General features: G+C 39.9%; 1 protein-coding gene across 7 annotated transcripts in view; it reads right to left on the bottom strand.

Annotated features, from left to right (window-relative positions):
• TENM3 (teneurin transmembrane protein 3) overlaps positions 1 to 26,415 on the bottom strand; it is a 1,675,137-nt gene that overhangs the window by 158,212 nt on the left and 1,490,510 nt on the right. For all 7 annotated transcript variants that reach the window (XM_043970124.1, XM_043970125.1, XM_043970126.1 and 4 more), the window contains 5 exons: positions 25,245 to 25,459; positions 13,203 to 13,413; positions 12,561 to 12,662; positions 12,185 to 12,379; positions 10,129 to 10,329 (listed from right to left, as the gene is read on the bottom strand). In XM_043970124.1, the coding sequence (XP_043826059.1) occupies positions 10,129 to 10,329; positions 12,185 to 12,379; positions 12,561 to 12,662; positions 13,203 to 13,413; positions 25,245 to 25,459 (924 nt within the window). The remainder of the gene's footprint in view (positions 1 to 10,128; positions 10,330 to 12,184; positions 12,380 to 12,560; positions 12,663 to 13,202; positions 13,414 to 25,244; positions 25,460 to 26,415) is intronic.

The following is a 26,415-nucleotide window of genomic DNA, read 5'->3' as shown; positions in this document are numbered from 1 at the left end:
TTCATTCACTGGCTGTGTTTTCTTTCTCGGACACCATAATTCTTTGTCTTGAAGAGTTATAGAACATTAAATACCACATCAAGGAGCTGTGACATTTCTTATAAGCAACAGTCGGGAATGTTTACGGGAAGAGAGCTAGTGGGGTTTTTTCCTCCTCAGCTACATTTTCTATCTACTTTGAATTAAATTTTTGATTAAGAGATCCAAGATGGTTTGATTAACTTCAGAGCAACATAACATCAACTCAGCTCCAGGAGAGAAAGGTTTATTTCAGAGGCACCCTTTCTCTTCAATCTAATCAATTTTTCATTAGGGTGAAGGTGTTTATCAGCATTTAGCACACTAGCTTTGAGCAAGGTGCGTCAATCTTTGTAATGAACTTATTAATTAGAGTTAATTCAATTGAAGTGGAATTGAAGGGCTAATTAATGGACAAACTGCTGATGAAGATAGAGGAAAGCTCTGTGGCTTTCAAACCTTTAAACTCTCTGATGGAAATAATTCATTCCTTCTCTTTTAGTAGCTTAACCAAATGTTTCTATATGGGAAAGAGCCACTTATTTACAGGATTCAGATATCTGAAGGTCATTTTCCAAACTTCAAGTGTGGCAGGTGATGACTGAGTTTTCCTTCAGAAGCCAGCTTAATGATTCATAATTAGACAGTTACTAAGCCTTAACTCTCACACAGGATAAATGACCAGATTTCTTCTGTTAGTTTTAAGGGTTAAATTCTTTATTTGTGCCATGAGTTGCCAGATTTCATACTTGAGGTATTAGTGATCTCAGATGTCTCCACAAGATGAACACATGAGATAATACATTTTGCAACTTTGGCTATTATTGATTCTGAATGAGGTTTCAGTTTGCTTGTGAACATGAGAGAGATCATTGCTGGAAAAGAGCTCACAGTAAGAATTTACTCTGCATTAAATATATTTTCTCTTTTCATAATAACTATATCACAGTTATTTTGTATAGAGCAGAAACTGTTTATTTTAAAATATCAATAGATAGTAAACTCCTTGAGGTCAGAGCCGGCTTCTTTTTGTCTTTATATCCCCAACATCTAGGATATAGTGGCCTACCACACAGCAGGCACTCAGCAAATTCTTCTTGTTGCTGATATCACAAATAAAATCGCCTATAAGTGAGTACCCAAGATTTTTCAACATATAAAATAATGATCTAAGCCTGGAAGACTTTTTTTTTGCAGCTGATTTAATCTTTTAATTAAGGCATATATTCTAAACATCTATTTTCAGCTCATACCAATTCTACTTTACAAGTATGGACTAAATTAATTTTTGTTGTTGTTGTTGTTATTTAGGGGCTGTTACAAGCTTTTTCTATTAAAATTATTTAGGTCTTTCTTCCCCAGCTGTGAGCCCACATTGAAGTATTACTGGTTCACAAAAAGAAAGGTCCATTGTCCTTAAGATTTAGGTACTTTGGAGAGAGCACCGGCCTTGGAATCAGGAGTACCTGAGTTCAAATCCGGCCTCAGACACTTAACACTTACTAGCTGTGTGACCCTGGGTAAGTCACTTAACCCCAACTGCCTCACTAAAAAAAAAAAAAGAAAAAGAAAAGAAAAAAAAGATTTAGGTACTTTAAAAACTGACTGACTGCTTCCTAGTATGACGTAGTGCTGGACTTAGGGTCTTCAAGAGCAATGGACTGCAGCTCTAGTGATTATCAGGGTATGACTTGGGCAAGTCACTAAGCCCTCTTCATCTTTAAATAGGGATTATGCTATTGACCCAACCTAGCCCAAAGACTCCATGTCAGCTGTATAAATCACCCATATTCTACACATATGAGTTATTATTGTTCATTCCTCTCATCTTCTTCAATATTATTTGGGCGGGGAAAATATCAGTTTAGAGAGCTTGTGGAGATGCCCATTTAAGTAAGATGCAAAGACCAAAAGCAAGGAAAAACTGGAAGCAAATTTCAAGACTAAGCAAATGTTCTATTTGTAAAGAATTAATTGTTATTTGAGGTTTTTATGCCTCAGTGGAGTGCACTGGCCTGGAGCTCCGCAAACCACACAGTGCTCCTCCCACTGATTGTAGCCATTACCATGGCGCTGGCACCTCATGTCATCACCACTCGATGCCTACATGGGCCTGGAAAAATTATAATGATTGGAAACCTAGTGAGGGCAGTCATATGACTGTCAGAGCAGCCATCCCATTGGCTGGGGCTGTGTGGGGTTTTTCTGGGATTGGGGGAGGAGAATTGGGCATTCTAGCTGGACACTGGAAGGTGACAGGGGCGGGGCTGTGTATTTTCAGCTGATTCCTGAGCGGTGGTATTTTTTCAGGTTGTATAATTTCCCCTTCCCTATTTTATTTCCTTTCCCTTGATCCTACTGATCCTGTTTGTGTGTGTGTGTTTTTTTTTAAGTTCATTCTTGTTAAAATACATCCTGTTCTGTTTTGAGGGAGGCTGCCGGTCTCCTTCCTTGCCCCAGTATTGCAGCGAGCCGCTTAACTAACACTCCCCAATTAAAAATTGGTCCCCACATATTCTGGCAAGTAGGATTAACTTTCCAATTGGCTTGTTCCAAGCAGCAATGTGTAACGTGAATGTTATATGATAGATAGGAGCCTCACTGGAGTCAGGAAGGCCAGAATTCACATCCTTCTCTGACACATACTAGCTTTCTATCCATGGGAAGGGCAAAGGAAGGGAACAAACATTGATATAAATGCCAACTATGTGTGGGCATAGTCTTGTGTTTTGAGCTTTTATAAATATCTCAATTGATCCTCCCAACAACTGTGCAGGGTAGGTGATATTATTATCTTCATTTTACAGTTTAGGAAACTGAGGCAAACAGAAGTGAAATGACTTGCTCAGGGTGACACAGCTAGCAAATGCCTGAGGCCAGATTTGAACTCAGGTCTTCCTGACTCCAGACCCAACACTATTCCACTTAGTTGCCTCTGGTGCCATGGGCAAGTCACTTATACCCTTGATTCTTTAGCCAACTTTTTAATATTAAAAGCTACAGATGAGTTTCTGTGCGAGCAGTTCCCTCTACTGTTAGAAACACTAGCCTGGATTTGGGGTTTGGACCACATCTGCAATTTCATTAGTCTAAGGAAAGTCTCATGATAAGATGCTCCCTCTGCCAATGCAGGCTGCCACCTTCTATACAACCCACAGTCTTAGAAAATTCCCTGGGGCATTGACGAGTTTACTGCCTTGCTCAGGGTCACACTGACAGCATATGGGTTAGTGGGAAAACTTGAACTCAGGGTTTTCCTGGCTTCCAGATCAGCTTTATCCATTGGAACCATGATGCCTCTCAGACCAAAACATCCCAAACAAAAGTCCATGTATTTATTACCCCTCGGTCTAACTGGCCCCTTCTCACCTTCTTCCACAACCCCCCCTTACTGACAGTGCCTTCTCTTTGTGATTCCCTTCCATTTACCCCATCTATAGCTTGTTAGTACCCAGTTTCCCCATCAGACTGCGATCTCCTTGAGGTTAGGGATGATGCTTCTACCCCCAGCACTTAGCACATTGCCTGGCCTGTGACGGGCTCTTAATAAATATGAGTCTATTGGCTGACCAGCTGACAGTTATATCTTCACTTTAAAAGGAGGAAATGCATCCACACCCAACAGAAAGGGCTAATTACACACTGTGAGCCTTGCTGTTATCGACCCTATTTATTAAAGCATACTGGGAAGTCAGGGCAGCACTTAGAACGGCCCTGCCCCTTGTGGCTACTCTATCAATGTCAACTGCTGATAATCATAATCTCCCCCACTCCCCTTTGGTCTGTCATTCAAGGCCTTCCACAATTTTACTAGCCCCCCTCCTCCACCAAAGAAAAAAATCCCCCTGCTCTAAAGACAAACTGGGCTATTTGTCATCACCTTGCTGAGCTCTTGTGTGTTTTGGGTCTCTCTTGTCCACCCACATGTACCCAGTGCCTCTACAGTTAGCCAAACCCCATCGCTCCTTCGAGGGCCCTCAGCATCCATGGAGCCCTGCTAGCTTCCTTCAGCCCACAGCCATCTCTCATCTCCTCTGACTTCATTGTTCTTATGCATTTTCTGTAGAAGCTTTGGGGATCCCCAGCTTTATGGCTCAGCTCTGCCACTTAATCTTCCAGTTGTGTGGTTTGGGGTAAGTAAGTCATCACCTCCCTGGCAGTGATCACTCTCACTCCGGACTTCACAGGGGAATGTTTCGAAAAACCTTAAACCACTTTATAAATTTGAGCTACTGATGTTGCGGAAAGAACCCTGCAAGAGCAAACACATTTTCACACATAATCAGTGGGCTGGCTTGTTTTTCTAGAACATACTTATTTGTTATAAGGGAAGGCTTCTATTAGGAGGGAGTGGGAGTTGGTCGGTACTGTTATTGATGTGAAAAAAAAAAGCGGTCCATGGAACATTAACAAAACATGCAGAAGGGAGAAGGCCATTCAGAAGGGTACATGGACAAGCACGACACTCGTTTCTAGGGTGTTCGATCAACTATCACTTAAAAGAATGGCATCAAAGAACTTCATATTTCATTGAAACATCTTTCCTAGTCTCTGTCCACTGGAATGTTCGTGCGCGTGTGTTCATGGTTGTTCAACTCACACTAAAAAATAAAATTAAGGAAAAAAAGAACACTGAATTTGAAGTTAGATGGTCCACCTGAGCTCTGGTCTGACAGGAGCAAGGTCGCCTTGGGCAAACTACTTTATCTTCCCTGGCCAATTTCCTCATATGTAAAATAACAGAGGGCAGTTAGGTGGCACCGTGGATAGAGAGCTAGTCCTCAAGTCAGGAAACCCCGAGTTCAAATATGGCCTCTGACACTAACTGGTTGTGTGACCCTGGACAAGTTCACGTCATCCTGTGTGCCTCAGTTTCCTCACCTGTAAAATGGGCTGGAGAAGGAAATGGAAAACTACTCCAGTAACCTTTGCAGAGAAAACCCCAAATGGGGTCACGGAGAGTCAGACACGACTAAAATGACTGAACAGCAACAAAAACCAACATATTTGGGTTGTTTGATCTTAGTCTAGACGGGCTCTTTCAGTTCTAAATCTATGAGCCTATGATACATTGCAGTTGTAATCAAAGATCCGAATACCTTGTAAAATCTTTTTTATTAATCGTTAACTCGTGTTATTATTTAACTCTTCAACCATTTAAGCCTCATCTCTCTGCCCAGATTGTAGGTTCTTTGAAATTAGAATCTTAGAACTCATTGGCATATCCTTGGGAAAATGATTTAGTTTGTCTTTACCTCTGAGATCTCATCTGTAAAATGAAAGGGCTGGCCTTGATCAAAGCCTTATAGATTTAGAACCAGAAGGTATGTTAGGGGCTCTCAAGTCCAACCTCCTTATTCTGTAGATGAGACAAGATGTGCCCAGAGGTCACACGAGGAATAAGTATCTGAGATGAGATGTGAACTTGTGTCTTCCTGACTCCAGGATGTGCACTTATCTGATGTACCACACTGGCTCAGAAATGTTATGATCCTGTATGCGGAGGGGGTGTGTGTGTGTGTGTGTGTGTTGAGGGCAAAGGGAAGGGAGAAGAGAGAAGGGAGGAGATGAAGAAGAAATAGGAAACACAATCTCTATCTTTAACGAGTCTACATGGGGAGGTGAAATTGCTAGAGCTTTCCCTCTGATATCACCTCTAATTACATCTATATCTATCTAGATACATGTGCACGCGCACACACGCACACATGCACACACACACACACACACACAGTTACAACTCAGCGCTCCAGGCCCAGCCTTTCCTACATCCCGGGGGAATTCAGGGAAAAATCAGATGAAATAAAGCTGTTATCTGACTATTTCAGTCCGTTTCCCAATTGCTTAGCTAAAGAGTATTGTAGCCTTCCCCTTTCTTTCATCTTGTGTGCATGTAAGTTGTTTTCATGTTGTCTTCCCCATTGAAATGTGAGCACACCGAGGGATTGCTTTCTTTGTATGGCCAATGTTGAGCATGGGCCTTGGTTTGCTGCCTGCCTACCTGCCGTACCACATTCTGCTCATGTCCCAAATGCAGTTCTCACTTTTCAGCTGAATCTCAGGGCACAACCACAAACATACTCACTGTCTGCTCTTCTTGGCTCCTGCCCTCACTCACTCCTTCACTCCTAGCCTTGTCTCTCAAATGCCCAATGATCAGCACCAGCTCTGGGGCCGTTTCCTCAGGCTCCTAAAGGCTGCTGTGGAATCACCCCTTGAGGCCTTCCGGGAACCCCTCTTGTTCCATTCTATCCTCTCAGCTCCACTGGACCCCCACGAAGCTGCCCAGGTGCTGAAGAAGATGGTTAAGCTTTATTTTCCTCAATTTGTTCAACAGAAGCACTAGTAACTCTGGAATATTAGCTCAATAATTAGACAACATCTTCCATTTTTCCCTCCTAGGAAGGAACTACCCACACGTTGAAGAGAGATTAGCCACCCTGCTCTCCCCTTCCCACTCTGGGGAGAAGGGAGAATGCTGCAATATTCTCTTGCTGAGAAAGTAGGGGATGGCATTGAAAATCTAGACACAAATTGACTTCATCTAATTTTCCCCCAAATTCGTCTCCAGGACCTGGGAAAGGCTGGGCATGGGGTGCCGTGATGTCACCGTGTTAATATGGTGACAACTGTTATCCCCCTCCAGCCTCAGGAGCATAGCATAGGTATTGCTAGGGAAGTCTGGACTAATGGGAGCTAAACTGACTGTTTGTGACCTCTGGACTCTGGCATTAGTGAACTCTGGCCTATTGGCATTTTCATGGAGAACTGGTTAAACCATTTGGGCGAAATTTAGGATCTTTGGGGACGATCAAAGCAAAAATGACAAAGCACAGGCTTTTCCACTTAGGACAAATGAACTATGAAAAAGAGTTTTTCCCTACCGTAATGTATAATCAATAAATACTAATGCCTGTAATTGTTTTTTAGCAGCAAGGGATATATTTAAAATGCATAGTGTATGAATGTCAGAAGTATAAAAATAATCATCCAGTGAAATATTTTAAATTGGGTGAAAAATAGGCTATCAATTAGATCAATTTTCCCAAGTTTCTGCCCTGCATATGTGTGTGTGTGTGTGTGTGTGTGTGTGTGTGTGTGTGTATGGGGGGGGGTTGATAGTCGTGTTGTTGTAATTTTCATCATTTACTCTTATTACTGCCTTAGGATACTTTCTGATTTCATCACTTGATTGAAATTATTGTTTGATTGTTCTCCTCTTCCCCTGCCCCTACTCTGGAATTTTCTTCACCAGTCACAGTGGTCTCTTCACATTAACCACACAACCCAAATGAAGCAATGAGTCCTTGCTCTCCATTGAATAGTAAGGTGTAGAGGAACCTGATTCCAATAAATACTGTTATTTAGACTCAGAGGGAGAAAATAAGCATAGAAAAAGGAGAAAGTAGGGTTTCCATTGTGAAATCTGGCCAGGGCTTTCCTAGCTAGGAGCTACCCAAAGGAAACATTGCAGGGGGTTCAGCAGTTATAAATTAAATTTAAGAGAAAAAAGTCCCCAAACCATTTTTTTTTTTGTGGATTGGAAGGGTGGTCTACCTGGAACATGGGAGGGACAAGAAGAAGGGAAACAGGTACAAGGCTGACATTTTGTTTCATGAAAGGAGTCAGGCTAAGATAGTAATTTTTTTGGTGTGTGAAGTGTTGTTACCCATCTCACCTTCTCCTTCACAGGATGACAGTATCATAAATGTATACCTGGAGAGGACCTCAGAGGACATCTAGTACACTCCTTTCATTTTATAAATGAGAAGATGGTAGTAAGCATTTAGATAGCCCCTCATGCTTGCTTGTAAGCATGCAGAGCACTTTACAAATATTATCTCAGGCGATGCTCACAAAAACCCTAGGAGATAGGGGCTATTTTTGCCCCATTTTACATTTGAGGAAACCAAGGCAGATAGAGGTTATGTGACCTTTCCAGGGTCACACAGCCAGTAAGTGTTTAAGGCTGAATTTGAATCCAGACCCACAGCATCACCCAGACACCTCATAAGTTAAAATGGTTTACCGAAGGTACCAAAAGACTTCAGTGTCAGAGGAGGGATTTGAATCCAGGTTTTCTGACTCCAGAGTCAGTGTTCTTTCCACTGCACTACCTTGCTCACTCCGTCTTCTGTTCACGCCGCTGTCGGTCTCTACATTATGTGAGACATCTGCAACTTTCTGCATGCTCTTCTGGAGTCTGTAAGGCCCTTCCCTCCTGTCAAAATCCTGCAGATTGTTCAGTGTCATGCCCCACCTTGTTCAAGAATCTTTCCCTGATTATTTTGTCTTCCAATGATATCTGAGTCCTCTAAACTCCTGCTGCACTTAACAAATCAAACCACTGATCACTGACTTAACATTGCTCCCCATGTGGATGGGAGAGAGTCTTCCATACAGGCGTCCTTGGCTGGCCGCTACTATTCTCATGGGTTACTCTCACATTCAGAGTATCCCATGAGAATCTTAATGAAGAAAATGTAATTGTAAATCTAATAAGGAAGATGCAAAGTCCTTGAGAGTAGGTGCTGCTTCTTATACTTCTCATATTCAGGGTGTTCTCATGTTTAGCTATTAATTGCAGTTTCCCATGGCATTGAGCTCTTAGCAGGCAACAAATAAATAAATACTGGCTAATTAACTAAACAGGAAGTGCCATTTCAACCATCAATATAATTGCCATTATTATAAAAAAAAAATGATGTCTTTTTTTGGAAGTGTGGGATCCAGAGGCATGATGGGAGGTATTTCTCTATATGTATGTCATTAGTTAACGTCATGTTTACGCTTCTGTTGACAACTGAAATGATTTGTTTGAATGGAGATCTCTTTAGTTTACCATTATCATGACTTGCCTGTCAGGAAGAGAGAATATAGCTGAATTTCACAAGTTAAAGCCTCTGATTTTTCTTTTTTACCAGGGGAGATTGGTCACGTCCAGTGTTTCAATAAAGCAATTCAATTCAGTTTAATCCAAGAAACGTTTATTAAGGAACTACTATGTGCAGGGAGGGACAACTAGGTGGTGCAGTGGATACAGCTGCTAGGCTTGAAGTCAGGAAGACTCCTCTTTGTGAGTTCAAATCTGGCCTCAGACACTTACCAGATGTGTGGCCCTGGGTAAGTCACTTCACCCTGTTTGCCTCAGTTTCCTCATCTGTAAAATGAGCTAGAGAAGGAAATGGCAAACCACTCCATTTTCTTTACTAAGAAAACCCAATGGGCTCAAAAAGAGTTGGACATGCCTCAAAAATGACCCAACAATAAAAAAAATGTGCATGACTCTATTAGACACCAGAACAGGATGAAAAGTCATACTGTATCTGCCCTAAGGTCCACTATAGATGATGTGACATGACACAAAGGAGAATGTGATAAAGGTGAAGGAAAAAGAGATAACGGTCTAAGAAAATCCAAGAGGGAAGAGATGACTTCCATTAAATGAATCAGGGAAGACTTCACAAGGAGGTAGCCTGGAAGCAAACTTCTCAGATCAGGGACTCAGATTCAAGTTCAACAAACAGTGATAAAATGTCTATTCTGTACATAGCACTGAGCACATAATAGGGACTGGCCTGGGTATGTATTCCAGGCAATGGGTTCATATGCCAATAAAGAGCTATGGCAGTACAGAGGGCCATTTATGACTGTCTCCTCCTCGCAGAGGGATCACAGGATTATCGATTCAGGACTCGAAGGAATCTTAGTGGTCATCTAGTCCAGTCTCTTAATATTTGAGATGACTTACTGATGCTCAGAGAGTTTGAGCACCTGACCCAAGTTCACACAGACAGTGAAGAACAGAGCTATGATTCTAACCCAGGTGCTCAAACTCAAAAGCCAGTACTATTTCCACTAAAACATCACATAAGAATGAGAATTTTTAAAAAACCTATATCTGATTAACTCTATTTCTATTTATTCATATGGTTTTCAACATTTCTAGATAACATCATTTTATTTTCATTAAAAATCCTTTTTTTTTTTTTTAGAGTTGTCAAAAGTTTTCTGAGTCCAAAATGTTAAAATGTTCTAGGTCCTTTAATTATACAGGGAGACCTATCAAAATAAGAAGCACTCAGATGACACTGAATTGATTGTCCTCACCATTTGAGCAGTCTGGGCCAGTCCAGTTTGGGTCACAAGTACAGGTGCCACTTTCTTGCAGGTATGTTCCATGGCCAGAGCACTGGTCCGGACACATGGTCTTCAGTATCTCGCAGTTGTTTCCACCCCATCCTGGATTGCAATGACATTCTCCATGGATACACACCCCATGATTAGAGCAGCCAGGGTCTAAACAGTCAGCTGTAAAGAAAGGAGAATAATTTGACTAAATAAATCTAGAATGTATAAGAACATCCATCCATCTATCATCAAGAATTTTTAAGGCTGCTATTATGTGGCAAGAGATTCTAAAGATAGAAAAACTAAACTAAAACAGTCCCTGCCCTCAGGGAGCTTACATTCATTATTTCTGGGACCCCAATATTATGGTGAACCACTCAACTCTCCCTACACTCAATTTGGCCCCCACAACCAGGAGAGTCAACCTGTGCATCTAAAAAGTATAGACAAAACAGACATTGACTTTGTAAGGGAGCCTTCTAGCACTCTGAGGGGTTTAGCGGGGTAGAGGGCAGGAAAGACTTCATATGCAAAGTGGCCTTTGAGATGGGTCTTGAAAGAAATCAAGGATTCTAAGAAGTGAGGGTGAGGGGAGAGTGTATTCCAGGCAGGGGGGCTGATCAGAGGAATTGTATTTATATGTCCTGTGTGAGGGACCAATGAGAAAATCCAGAATAATTGGATCAGTGAGTGCTGGCTGGGGAAGAATGTATAATAAACTAGAAGATGGAAAAGTAGGTTGGGGCCTGGTTCGGGACAAGAGCTCAATTCCATTTACAGTCAGTGACATATCGGATGTCCCAATGACAACTGCCCAGCAACCAGAATATGTTGACAGATTCCGAAGAAGCCATTGTTAGCATCTGGAAGAATTGTATAGCAAAGCAAGTGACATCCTAGATAAGAGGCACCAGCCTCAAAGCCATTTAGGTAATTGAGAATCTTGCGAGGATTTGTAATTTTCCTGAATTATACCAAGATGCACTGGAGGTTTCAGACTTTTACTCTCTCTTCTGCCTAATCAGAAAGGAATAAGTATTGGATTCTCTGTAACAATCAGTATCCACTGACCTAATCCACTAAGACACAGCTCTGACAGCTGTGTAGGCCCCTTCAACCTGTTTGAGAAATAAATGAGTTGCATACTCTCTAGCTTCTTAATTCACTTTAATGTGCTTTAGATGACGAGATTTAATTTAGCAATTTGACTCAATAAAACTTTACACTTGTAGGGTCAATGGGCTGAAAATTTAATTCCAGAGGCTTAATTGCATTACTTTGTACGTGCAGATCAATAAAATCAATTTGATTGAAGAAGGAAAATGGTGCTTTTCCCTTTTAAAAAAAATATTTTAAAATTCAACAGCGGCCTACACTGTGGCATCGTGAATGTCGTCATCATAAACAGTTCCAAAACTCACAATTTATATGACGCTTCACACGTGACATATTGACATCGGCCTTGATGTTAGAAATGCCAAAATGCTTCATGGAAAAGAGGCGAGGCAGAGCGATACAAGGGCGATTTCTTTTGAGATGTTAAAAATAAATCAAGGATTGTGTCCTTCTCCCCAGCATATGTTCTCGTCCGTCTGGTTTCCCTTTTTTTTTTTAAGTTAGTGGGGAAAAAGTTCTCATTCTTTAAATGTATAATTTCATTACTAATGTGATGTTTGATCTGTATGGTCTTTCAGCCCTTTATTGAAAGAGAAGGATTTCATTGGTATAGGGGATTCCCAGCAAAGAACTTCTATCAAAGTAGAGTGGCACCTTCTCTGTAATTCATGGTCTTAGAAAGTTGTTTTGAATGCTCAATAGGAATGATAATCAAAATGACTACTATAACGTTGTGCTTCAAGAATTTCAGAAAACACAAAATCTCAAAGCTGGCTGGAATAGAAAAAGAAAAACCGTCCAAAAAAAAAAAAAAAGATGGGGTGGTCCAAAAGGATCAATCCACAGCTAAGAAGTCTTTGGTGTAATAGATTTCTTTATGGGGATGACAATGGACATCTGTAAATATGTACATGTTTACCTTCTTCACAGTTTTCCCCTTTGTATCCTGAGTTGCAAGCACAAGAGCCCATAATGCAAATCCCACGACCCCCACACTGAGGGTCAATACACTGGGTGGTGGGCACATCACACTCGGTCCCCTTCCAGCCGCTGAAGCAGAGACAACGTCCTTTGGAGTACTGCCCATTTCCGCTGCACAACACCGGACAGGCCGCTATAAAATAAAACATGACAGAAGAATGAGCAGCCTTCTTTCTCATCGGGCTTAGAAAGAAAAGAAACATCTCTGGAACAAGCCACACGGCAGAGTCTCTTCCTCCGTGACGTTCTGGAAGACTTGGATGCCTGTGGCAGATTTGTATTTACCGGAGAAAGGAATCTGACCAAACACATACCTCTTGAACAATCGGGGCCCAGAAATCCTGGAAAACAATGGCATGTCCCAGAAACACATTCTCCGTTTCCATGGCAATTCCGGGGGCATTCGACCACAGACTCTGAAGAAAGGAAGAAGAAAGAAGACTTGTACAGGCTACCTTCCACCACAATGCCAAGTAGACTCTACTGCTCTGCTCGGGTACGTGCCGGAGTGGCTGCTTTATTCAACAACTTTTTTTTTTCTAGTAATCTCTACTTGTAGTGGATTATATTAGAGCAGGCAAAAGAGCAGAGCAAAAATTTTTTAATTAAACGAAAATCTAAATAGATTAAAATATTTTAAAATGTTCATTTAATGTAATTGGCTTCCTTTTCTTTCTCTTGTTTCTTTGGCAAGTGAGTATCACAGTTTACTTTTCACATATTCATTACTTAAAAAATTTTTTTAAAAATATTTCTCACCTCTAACCCATGATTTGAAATAGTGGGAATTAATAGCAAATACAATAAAATAAAATAAAGTAAAACAAACAAATAAAATAAATGACTAAATAAACAAATAAATAAAATAAAGCAAAATAAATAAATGAAATGAAAAGAAATGAAATAAACCTTTTGAGGTTATACTTTTGTAGAAATTCTTCGAAGCCTGTTCTCACCTATAACGATGGTATTAAAAGACACCTGCTCTATGTTTTTCCCATCATTATAAAAAGCCAGATGCCAGATCCCAGAATCCAAATACTGGATGAAACCAGCCTCGTGAAGACTGACAGATCTCGTCTGTCGGCCGGCTCTTTCTGACTCAAGCAGGTTGCGCTGTTCTCTCGCAATTAACCTGCTGCCATCCAGCAGCTCCACAAAGTCGTACTGTAGAAGGAGAAAGTGAAACTGATTAGTATTCAGCAATTATAAGTGCTTTTTTTTAAAAAAAAAAAAAAAACCCTTTTCCTAATAAATACAGTGCTGGAAGAAAGTTCCAGGCAGATAGCTAGCTCTGAAGGGCAAAAGCCTATGTACACCCACAAGGGGAGTTGTTTAGATGGTAGCTTCCCATGGGACACTGTGTTGAAAGTAGGAAAGTGCTCATGCCCTTGTATGATCTCATAGCGCTTGTCACTCCTTTTAGCCACTTATATGCTCATAATATGTGTGCATCTTTTTTTTAAAAAATCATATTAAGGCTTATAAAGCACTTTATATACACCTTCATATTCGAGCCTCAGAGTCTTCCTATGAAGCAGGTACTAACCCATTCATTTTCCTGATAGGAAAACTGACGTTTTGATCAAGCTATAGATTTGAAGCACAAAGGGACCTTATGGTTCATTTAGTCCAACTCCATGTACATGTCTGATCTACTCTTGATGGTAAGATTCTTGTGAACAGGGACCACATTTTATCTTTGTTTCTGTATCAGCATCTAGAGTAGTGCTTTAATGCCTATCAGGTATTCCATATGTAAAAAGACCCAAGTTCAAATCCGGCCTCAGATAGACTGGGACCCTGGGCAATTTTGTTTAACCTACCCCTGCCTCAGTTTCCTAATTTGTAAATTGGAAATAACAGATTGACCCCACTGGGTTTTTGTGAGGTTAAGATGAAATATTATTTGTAAAGCAGTTTGCAAACCTTAAAACACTTTTAGAAATGCTATTATTGTGATTACAGGGTTGTGGACTGGCTAAAGGATGGCTGAATTGTCATTGTGGTCAAATCATGTGGATATATGGCTCGTGTGTATACATATGTATATAAATGTATATATGTATATGTGTGTATATATATATATATATATATATATATATATATATGTGTGTGTGTATTTCCTTGTAGGACAGCAGACTTTTTAATGCTATTTAATCAATCAAAAAATAAGCATTTATTAAGTGCTTACTATGTGTCATACTAAAGAGATACAAAGAAAAAACAAAAATGGTCCTTGTCTTCAAAGAGTTTATATTCTTTTTTTAGTGATCAAATTGGGGTTAAGTGACTTGCCCAGGGTTACTCAGCTAGTAAGTGTTAAGTGTTTGAGGTCGGATTTGAACTCAAGTACTCCTGAATCCCGGGCTGATACTCTGTGCCACCTAGCTACCCCCAAGAGTTTATATTCTTAAGGAATGTAAATAATTACAGTTTCAGAGCTGAAGGGAACATCAAAAGCTATCTAGCCCAGTCCATACCTACCCCCAGAAGAGGCAATGGGTAGAGCACTGGCCCCGAAGTCAGGAGGACCTGTGTTCAAATCTCACCTCAGACACTTACTAGCTGTGTGATCCTGTGTAAGTCACTTAACCTTAATTGCCTTAAACATCCGGGGGTCATCTCCAGTTGTCCTGTTGTATGTCTTGCCACTGGACCCAGATGGCTCTGGAGAAGAGAGTGAGGCTGATGCACAGCCCTCTCTCACTTAAATCCAACTCAGTGTGAGTCATGACATCACCCAGATGTCATGGTCCTCTTTGAGAAAGAAGGACAGACAACAACCTCCCTAGGTACCCCAATGAATGGTCATCTGGCTTTTTGCTGAAGACGACCAAATGTTGGGTAAACCATCTCCCAAGGGCAACTGTTACATAGCCTTGATTTTTAGGTTTGTTTTTTTTTCCTGACAGTAAGCCTAATTTTTTCTTTTTGCATTTTCTACCCATTGCTCCTGACCTCTAAAATGAAACAAGTCTAATCCTTCTTCTACTCTGCAGAGGTGATGGAGTTTAGGGACATGGCAATCTTGTCTTTTGGCAAGTGTTCCAAGTCGAACATCCTTATTTTAGTTAGACCAACAGATGCTCTGTCAAGACCTTTCAAAGTCTTATGACTCTCTGATGTTCATCCCACAGTTCTTCACATATTTGACTTTCCTTCTGTTTTTTAGAATCCCTAGAATCATTGAAGACTCAATTCAAGCACCACCTCCTATGTCAGCCTTCTTCTGAACATCCCAGGTGCTACTGTTTCCTCTCCCACCTTCAAATTCCCTCATAATTACTTAGTCAAAATATGTTGTATTATTTACACATATACATGTTGAATGTAAGCACCTTGAGGGCAGGGACTGTTCTATTTTACTTTTATATCCTTATCACTTAGCATAATGCCTAGCACGAAGGAGGCACCTGACAAATATTTATGTCTTGGTTATGAGTAAAATGATAAAACTACATGATAACAAGCTATCTATATGCTTCTGACAAAAAGCAGACCAATTGGAAAACTAAACTAACTGAAAGGGCTGGAGCATTTGGCAATAACACCAACTATCCATAAGTATTTGTGAACAGCCAATTCTCATTCGATTTAATCTGTTTTGTTAAGAACAGTCATAAGCATCCAGGGCTGGATACATTTAACTGCCGAATTCTACTGAAATTGGGAACCAGAGAGATTTCACTTTGCAAATCCTTTAAATTTAGGGAATAATTATGTAGTTAAAATTGTGCACACAGAGAGAAGACCTGTAAAGAAGATAAGCGACACTGAACAGGCATCCTATTAGACTTTCAGGAAGAACAATTCAATGTTAAAATAAGGGTTTTCAGTTTCCATAGTTTAGTTTGATGCTTACAAGCAACTATGGCATAGGGTGAACTGATAGAAAGAAGGAAGAAAGTAAACAAGCCTTTATTAAATGACTAATATGGGCAGCAGCATTGTGCTTAGCCCTTTGCAAATAGGATCTTATTTGATTCTTACAACTCTGTGAGATGGTTGCTATTAAGTTCCCATTTTATAAATGGGGAAGCACAGTGATTAGTAAAGTTAAGTGACTTACCCAGGGTCACAAAGCTAATAAATGTCTGAGGCTGGTCTTGAACTCAGGTCTTCATGACTACAGGCCCAGGGCTATATCTCCTGAACCTCTTAGCTATCTGGCTGTCTGTCTCTTTCTATATGAATTTATCAGTTTTCTCACACATTTCAGAGATTTCTCAAATAGGATTTTATGCAAAGTCTACAGGGTAGTGAATGAGGCAATTAAAATTAAAAGAAATCTTCAGGGGCATCTAGGTGGCGCAGTGGATAGAGCACCGGCCCTGGAGTCAGGAATACCTGAGTTCAAATCTGGCCTCAGACATGCTTGACACTTACTAGCTGTTTCACCCTGGGCAAGTCACTTAAGCCCAAATGCCTCACCAAAAACAAACAAACAAACAAAAATCTTCAGTGTCAAACCCAGTGGCTGGCACATAATGAATGCTTGTTGATTGGGTGAATGAAGGTAGAGTAAAATCAGTTTATGGGCCCCAAGTGTCAGTGATTTTTAGTGTTGGTATCAACCTTGGGAAAAATGGTTCCTTGTATTATACAAATCCCAGTGGGCTTTGCCACTGGATAAACCTTATGGTAGATTTAAGGTTTCTTCTGTTTAGAAAGTATTTTAGGAATGTTGGTATAAAGAATAGCTGATATGGCCTAGTACCAAGAATGCTGGACTTATGGGTCTGAAGGTCTGGATTCAGATCCCAGCTCTGACAACAAACCTGGGGAAGACCTTTGAACTCTCTGGGCCTCAGGTTCTTTATTTCTAAAGTGAGGTCTTTGTACCACCTACCTCACATGGATGTTGTGAAGACGGAATGATGAGATAATGCACAGAAAGTGTTCTGTGAACTTCAAACAGCTATGCAAGCATCACTATTGTTATTAATAGTGTGGAGGAAGCTGGCCTTGGGAATCAAAAGTATCTGGGCTCAGACCTAACCTTTGACAAAGCCTGGCTGTGTACCCACGGACAAACCATGTGGCCTCTCAGTGTCCTGTGCAAGTGGAACAAATATCTATTAGCCAGGCAATGTGCCCAGGATAGAAAGGGGATACGAGCTGAACCTGTGAGTGTACTGGTGCCAGGAATTCTCAGGTGGGGAAACTCTACCACTGCAGAACAGCACCTTCCTCTCAACTTATAGGCTTGAAGAATCATCTAGAGCACTGACTGACTGGTTAAGTGACTTGTTCAGAGTCACAAAGCAAAGACAAAAACTGAACAGTTTCTGTCTTCAAAGACTTACATGGGTGGGAGGGAAACAACATATAATTTGTATATTCTATTACTACCACCACCATCACCTATTACTATTACTACTACCATTACTACTCCTACCACCACCATTACTACTATTACTATAACACATGCACACACAAAATATGTGTCAAGTACACACACACACACACACACACACACACACACATATATAAAACACAAGGAGATTGTTGCGGGGCGGGGGGGGGGGGCTAGGAATCAGATGGAGAGGCTTCAGCAGAGTTTTCCAGGCCTCTAAGTTACAGAGTTGCATGCCTGCATTACTGGAGGGAGTTTCCATAACCAGGAGTCCCCTGCACAGATGAAAGCACAGATCGCACTCTCTCCCTCTCCCCTCCCTCCCCATATACACCCTGGGATAGCAGAAGTTCATAACAATAGCAGAGATGGGGATGAGGGCTGGATCTGTGAATTCTTTGGTGCACAGCGTAAGAGGTCATGGGGAACTCCTGGCTGAGGAAACTCCCAGTGACCATGGGGGCTAGCATCTTCTCTGCAAGTTAGAGTCTCAGAGACTCACCCAGAGCAGAGGTGTCAACCAGATTAAAACCTAATTTAGAACTTTAACAAAATAAATAAAAATACAACAGAGGAAGTGTTTTCTTAAGTGAGCCTGCAGACTGCAGGGATCTGGTCTGTTTTGAGTTTGAACACCACTGGGCTAGAGCACTCAGAGATTAAGTGACTCGTCCAGGGTCACCTAGCCATATGTCAGAGGGTAGAGTTGACTTCAAGGTCTTCCTGGCTCCAAAGTCAGTTATCTGTCCTCTAGTCCAAGTGGCCTCTGCCTGGGAAGAGCAGCAAGACTAAATTCTAACATTATAACTATTCAACTGTGAAAGTCTTACAGGACTGTCTAAACATGAAAAATAGGTTTTTCAAGTACATTTACAAAAGGATGGCTGAAGAAGATGCAGTAATTAGGAAACAGAAATGGTGATTTTTGGAACCTCTGAGGTAATCCTATACTATATTATTCTAACACCCTCCTCTCCAACCTTTCCATCCCTGTTGGTCTCCGTGTTCCCATCAGGTATCCAGCTTTTTCCTAGTAAAATCTGGAACTCTGAGAAGGGTCAAGAGCACTGACTAACTTTTCCCTGGTTTGGGGAAGAGAGGGAGAGGGAGCTACCCACCAGTTCAGGTGGAGGTTAGCAACTGATGCAAGAGAACCAACATGGAAAATCAGGCAGGCAGTCCCAGGAGCTGGAGAGACAGAGGCAAGGAGACAATGCCTAAGGTAGAAGCAAGATCAAAACAGCAGCTAGCAAGAAACGAGGGTTTCATGTAGAAAAGAGAATGACTTCCATTTGTGAAGTCTGCTGGCCTCACTGGCATGATTCTTTTGAGATCAGTGAGTGGCCTGGCCCTCAAATGCCAACGTCACCCAAATTCCCTTTGGCTGGAGAGTTCCCATTGCTAGATAAACTTGTAGGTTCCTTGTATCACCCCCCACTACACAACCTACCCAATGATCTTCTGGAGGAATCTAGGTCAAACGTAGGCCAGAGTTACAAAGTAAGAAACAATTCAGTTGTTTTGGGGAAAAAAAAACACTTAATGTACTCATCATTCAAAGATTTAAATATTTACTTTATCAGGTAAAAGAGAAGCAAAAAATTATGTACAATGTATATTTTTTTTCTTTTATGGTAACATTGCATGAAAGATCCCACTTTTCTTATCATGTAACACGGTTTCAGAAAACAAACAGAAACCAGTTCGGAACTACAGCTACTCTCTTCTTATCATTGCTGAAAGGAGGGCATAAGAATGTTATTTCAAATGATGTCCAAAGTGAAAAAGATTCTGTTTACCCTATATGCTCTACATCCCCTTTATAAATCTCCACTAAAAAAGTAATTAATATAAATGGAAAAAACCATGTCCAATTCCAGACCTGTGTTGCCTCTTTTTTTTCTTTTTCTTTTTTTTTTTTTGTGGGGCAATGAGAGTTAAGTGACTTGCCCAGGGTCACACAGCTAGTAAGTGTCAAGTGTCAAATTTAAACTCATGTCCTCCTGAATCCAGGGCCAGTGCTTTATCCACTGCTCCACCTACCTGCCCCTGTGTTGCCTCTTAAAATAGTTACACGCCTCACATTCTAGCTCTTCCTCACAACAGGGCTTACAGAGCTTCATTTATATCTGAATAATTCTTCCTATTTGTTTGTCTAAGGTGCTTTTGGATGCTATTTTCAACATCTTGTCCCTTTTAATATGGCTTGTGTTTCTTTCTGTTCATGTCCCCTTGGATTTAAATCCTTTCTCTTTCTCCATCACTGGATTTTTCTTAAAAAACAGACAAACCCAAGCAAATATTCTCTTATTTAATCCTCATAATAACCCTGGGAGATACAGGGCATCTCCCCAATTTTCCAGATAAGGAAAATGAGGGCAATAGAGGCTAAGTGAATTTCATAGGATCACACAGCTAGAAATTGTCTGATGCCAAATTTGAACTCAGGCCTCCCTGAGTTCAGGTTCAGTGCTTTCTAACCATTACATGATCTAACCACCCCTCACTTTTCCAAACATCATCTACCGGAGGTCACAATAACTGACCATTAACCTCTCTCTCTTCTCTCAGTGTAGTGCATGGTAATGGTGAAGCTTCACAATATTTACTTTGAGAAAGTGTGGAATGCTGACTTCATCATATATTTTTGGTTTTTGCTTCCCAGCTTCCATTGAGGGTATCCTTGATAAAAATATGAAAAGGAAACAGATGGTTTTCACACATGATTTGCGACAGATGATATCTCCATGGTCACACAACTGATTGAAAGGTGTACAGAACCAAAGACTGCTCTGTTTTTATTGGTTTTTCACTATTAAAAATTTGACTTAGCAAAGCAAAATGTAGCCTTAAAGGCATTCCTCCCCTGAGGTGCCTTTCACACATCTATACATGAAATTACTTGATAGATGCTCTAGAGACAGCTTCATTCAGTGACCCCTTAATTAGCAACACCAAGTTAGGCATACAGCAGGGAAACAGATGCTCAACAAAGGTGGCTCTATTATGAAGGATGTCCTACACAGGGTTCCAGTGAAAGAGGGATTCCCTGTAGAGCGAATTCAGGGACTTACTTAAAATATTTAAATGTAACTGGTTTCATTTGCAATATTATTTTATGCATTTCAAAACATTCAGAGGAAGGGGTCCATAGGCTTCACCAGAGGCAGCTAGGTGGCACCATAGTGCACAGAGCACTAGATATTTACTAGCTTTGTGACCCGGGAAGTCACTTAACTTTTGTTGGCCTTAGTTTTCTCAACTATAAAATAAAGATGATACTTCCTATTATTAATAGCACCTACCTCACAGAGTTGTTGTGAGGATCAAATGAGAAAATATTTTTAATGCACTTAGCACAGTGCTTGGCACATAGTAGGTACTTAAGAAATTATTCTCTCCCCCCACCTCCATCCCTTTGCCTCTTCTCCAGACTGCTAAAGAGTTGAACCAAATTTCTGGATCCTTGCTTTAATCTGTATCTAGAGACAACAAGTTATAATGCAAAAGAATGGATACAGGTATTTTAGTCCTGCCTCTTATTACTCATTCATTGTATAACCTTGAGAAAGTTACTCAACTTATATTAGCCTCAAATTTCTCATCTATAAAAGGACAGGGTGGAATTATTTGGTTCCTGCCAACTCTACCATCCCATGACTTTATCAAGCTGTGGTCGATTCGTGTTTCTCAGCTGGACATCTCAAACACAACACTGGAGAGGAGACTCAGCCCACAATAAAGTCTATACTTGTACAATACAATGTTAGTTAGAGGTGAGGAGATTTGTATGGTTTAGGGGTCTCAGATTGCAAAACCATTTTTATTGCAATTTCTGATGAGTTAGACTAAGTTTACTGCATAATGACTTAAATCTTCTTTGTTTCTTTGTGCTTGTTTTTCTTCTGGGCCATGTGATCATTGTCAGGTGCAGTTTAGTAGTAGTAGATTTCAGGAAAGTTACAGAAAATCCATTTGCTTATCCAACTTGTGACTATGAAGACAGTTTTCACACTTTGACAAAAACCACTGCACTTTCCTCCCCAAACAGAGCCTGCTCCCTAACACAAATAGCCTGTCTCGAGCTTGCTTTGAGGATGTTGAGTTCCTGAAAGGACTTTTCATTGTGTCCTCCTACAACAGCAGCAAGAATTGCAGAGAGAATCTTGCAGTGAGATTCCAGAGTAGTTCAAACAGAATTAACTTTAAATGTGGCGCCATATTTGTCTTATAAGGTTTGAGTGTTCTTGAAACAGAGAGATGGAAAAGTTTGAATCACATGCGTGAATGTGTTTTCCTTGCTGATTTAAGTATTTCTTGATGTGATTTTTCACAATTCCCACAGCCATATAATTAAACGTACCTCATATTACACATTGTCTGCAGAGGATCATTTCTAATGTTTCTTTTTAAATCAGCCTTTTTAAGGACAAAGTTTAAAAATATGACATAATATACATTACATTGCTTCATAATTCATTAACGACATCCTAAATGCTAAGACCAGTAGCCCTCTTTCATTATTCATCTTCCTTGACCTTTCTGCAGCACTGAACATTGATCATGCCCTTCTCTTCCTTGTTCCTCTCTTCTCCCTTGGCTTCTATGAGATCTCTCCAGGTTCTTCTCTTATCTCTCTATCTCTTCTTCAATTTCCTGATTAGTTACTGTAGGTACTCTGAAGTTGCCTTCACATTCTCTCCACTCATATGAGTTCAGTTATCTTGAATCCACAATCAGTCTATCTATATTTCTATCTATCTATCCATTCAGGTTTAATCTCTACCTTGAGCACAGACACCTCATCTTCAGCTACATGTTAGTCCTAGGTAACATCTGATCATCACTTCAAACTCATTTTGTCCAAAATTGAACTCAACATAGAATTATAGTATACAGAGCCTGAGGTACTTCCTAATACAGCACTCTCATCTGACACAGGAAGAAACTCACAATCAGCCTCTCTTCCCAACTTCCCTCATTTTTTTTTTGAAAGCATCATCGTTTTCCTAGTCACCCAAGCTTGCAGTTTCAGTCATCCTTGACTCTGATTCCTTCATATCTCATATGCAATTAATTGCTAAGTCTTTTTTTGATTTCATCTTGGCAAGACTGCTCACATTTGCCTGGCACATAGTATGAATTTCATAAATGTGTGTTGACTGACTGTTTCTCTTCCAGGCTCCCATCCTCGGGTCTATATTATGGTGGCAATTTCTTAATCACTCTACCTACCTCTAGTCTCTCCTCTTTCAAATCTATCTTTTACAGTTATATGGCTTCTAAATTAATCTTCCTTATATCCACGTGTGATCATGTTGCTCCACTGTTCAATGGCCTTTCAAAGCTCTCTTAGCTTGTCATTTAAGGCCTATCAAAATGTGGCTTCAACCTATCATTCTAGTTTGATTTTGCTCTAATTCCCTTCACACTGATTCATAGTCAGTTAAATTAAAGCACCACATGTTCCCTAAACTCAACTTGCCATCTCTGCCTTCCATACATTCACAAAGGCCTTCCTTTCCTCCTGAAATGTACTCCTTAATTCATCTTTACCTATGGGAATACTTCTTTTTCTTCAAGGATTAGCTCAGTTACCAGTCATCCTAATAATTCTTCCCTCAATCTTCCAAATGAAAGTGTTCTAAAATTTTTTGGAGCACTTTGTCTGGATCTCCCCATTGCATCAAGTATACCTTGAATTATACATACATGTATGTATATGTATGTATATACACACATACATGTACATATAGATATGTATGTATATAGAGAATTCTTCACAAGAAGAATGTAAGCTAGTTGTAGGTAAGAAATATGTCATTTTTCATATTTGCATGCCTAATATATTGCCTTGTACAGAGTCAGCATTAATAAAATTTATTGAATTGAATTACATTTTTACATTATGCAAAGTATTGAAAAATAAACTACGTATAGTATGCGCAAATAGTTCTCTATTGCTATCCTTTGTGCTAAGCTAAAAACAAAATAGCTTTCCAAAATAAGGAAACTTAATGACTTAATATTATCTTTGACCCTCATTTAACAGGTCTTTCTGCTTGCAGCTTGACAAAATTTCACATTTTGAGATTGCCTATATACTTAAGAAATAACTGCCCTTGAAAATAGTTTTGCCTCAATTATATATTTTAAATTTTGGACATAGGACTGATTTCCTACTCTAACTCTTAAACATGTGGACCACAAATGTGATTATTATGACTATGTATGAGGGGATGCCCTGTGAAATGGCAAGCTCCTCACTGCACTGAGTCCTCAAGCAGAAGGGTGTAAATTAAATGCTTTTCTGCATTAGCAAGATGCTGGATGAGGTGAGGTTCCTTTTTTTAGGAGTACCTACTCTTAGCACAGTCAAATTTAGAGTCATAAGTTAGAGCTAGAAAGGATCTTGGAGGCCATTGAGTTTAATCCCCTCATTTTACAGAAGAGGAAGCTGAGGCGCAAGGAGGTCACATAGGTCTTAAGTATCTTTTATTTCTATTTATTTTTATTTTTTCTTTCTTTTTTTTTTCTCCCAGGGCAACGAGGGTTAAGTAACTTGCCCAGGGTCACACAGCTAGTAAGTGTCAAGTGTCTGAGGCCACATTTGAACTCAGGTCCTCCTGAACCCAGGGTCAGTGCTTAATCCACTGCCCCACCTAACTGCCCCCAGTATTAAGTATCAAAGGCAGGATATGAACCCAGGTCCTCTTACACTGTAAAGTGGGCTTTTCTATGCCACAATGTATGAATGATGTTACATTTGCTTTTCTACAGAGACTCTGTTGCTTTTCCATGTTTTATTTTTTCTTGGAAATAAGAGTTCAACTCTAAGTAATGGTATGAATTGATTATATGTTCAGCTATCAGATTTTAGAATATAAGACCAATCTAATAAAATTTCTAATACTTATAATTTTCAGTCTATTAACAGACAAAAAGTGTCACATTTAGGGTATAAATGCATAACATATTCAAGAGGATGAATCAAGATTTGAAATAAAATTTGATTTATCAATAAATAAAAATAAATTTGATTTATCAATTTAATATCTATGAAAGGAATCACCTTTCCATTAGTTTAGCAGGGGAAAGACCCCTGGTGCTTGAGTTAGGAGAATTGAGTTCAAATTCTGAGTATGACCCTTACTAGACATATTATTTCATGTTTCAGACCCTAAAGTGTAAATAATAATATTTGCATTCCCTACCTCACAGGGATATAGGAACAGAAGTTCTTTATAAATTTGAAGGCTGGTTACAAAGCTCTTACTATTATTATTTGTTTAAACACTCAACTACATGCTCAAGTTATTCTTACCCTGGATTAGTTCAACTTCACATTTTTGCTAAACCCATATTTATACAACTGATTGGATCAAGACCAGAAGAAGATACTTTTCTTCTAAAAACAGATGCAGTAATCTCATAGGAAAGAAAACCAAACCAATGTGACCTTCATTTACTAAAACTGAAGTCAATGTGACCTTCATTGACAATTCCCGCCTGCCAACAATCGATGCAAAAGGGGCCAGTTTGACATATGGTTGAACTCAGAAAGCTGAATAACTTTAAAAAAAAAAAAGCAAACTGGCAGTTTTCATCTTACCGACCACAACAGATAGGTTCCTCTTACCTGGGTATGGGAAGGTGGTAAGCCTTTGCGGCCATATACTCCAATCAGTGCATCCTTCTGGAGGGAGATATTGAATTTAAGAAATTGTGGCTGATCAATAAAGATCTGTGATCTCCAGAAAATCCCCGGAGGAACCTCTTGAATCGCTCTCCGGCCAATATCAAGTTCTCCTGAATCTATGGTGTTATTTTCTTGTGCAAATCCACCTAATTTTCCTGTGTGTAAAGATACCCACAAGGGGACAAGAGAAAAAAACAAATGAATGAATTATTAACCAAGTCATATTTTTTAGGGTTTAAAATTTTTTTAAACCAAACCTTTTAGTATTCCATATTCTTATTACATCTAAAATGCTACCCCAATATGTTCACTTTAAAGATTTACTCTTGCATTAGGTATTTTGGTTTGTCAGTCCTGTTTTGGTGTATTTCTCAAGATCTTAAAGTCAGAATCCTTTGACTTTCCCCAAGACATACCTATTACTGAAGATGCTTTCACACCTACCCTCTTTCCTGATCATTACAAACATAATTATCCTATGAAGTATAAGTCTTGTTAGGAAGGATTAACTCCAGTACTAATCAGTTATTCTAAACATGCCATCAGGCTGCAAAGTGTAAATTGAGGGGAAATGGATTATTCAGCCTCTCAAGGCAACCTGTAAGTAAACAGTAACAAAAGCAACCAATGGCATTGATATAAGCAGTTTTCTCAGAATTATATATTAGGGTGGGAGAAGAATCAGATGTAGAAATAAAGAAGGGGAAGGATAATGAACATAGGTGTAAATTTCCATATGCATACATTTTGGAAGGGTATAGCAAAACTTATTCTCCTCTGCACACCTCTCCTCCCAAACTTTACCACCTATTAGCTTTTCTCAATGCACTGCCCATTGTAGTAGTAGTAATAGTAGTTGTTGTGGGTCTTAGTATTTCCAATGACTGGTCTGGTTTGGGTGTCCACCACTGAAGATGCAAATACCAAAACACACACACACACACACACACACACACACACACACACACACTCACATTCTCTGTCTTTCTCTCGGTCTCTCTGTCTCTCTCTCTCTCACTTCCAGCCCTCCACAAGCTTACATTTTATTATAAAGTAAGGGGAAATACAATGCCTAGGCTCTTTTTATTTTTGATCGTGGTTTTCGGGCAGT

Source organism: Dromiciops gliroides, chromosome 6 (genome assembly GCF_019393635.1).
Source record: "Dromiciops gliroides isolate mDroGli1 chromosome 6, mDroGli1.pri, whole genome shotgun sequence".
Classification (NCBI taxonomy): domain Eukaryota; kingdom Metazoa; phylum Chordata; class Mammalia; order Microbiotheria; family Microbiotheriidae; genus Dromiciops; species Dromiciops gliroides.
Note: the sequence above shows the minus strand (reverse complement) of the source record. Positions and strands in the feature narration are given on the sequence as shown.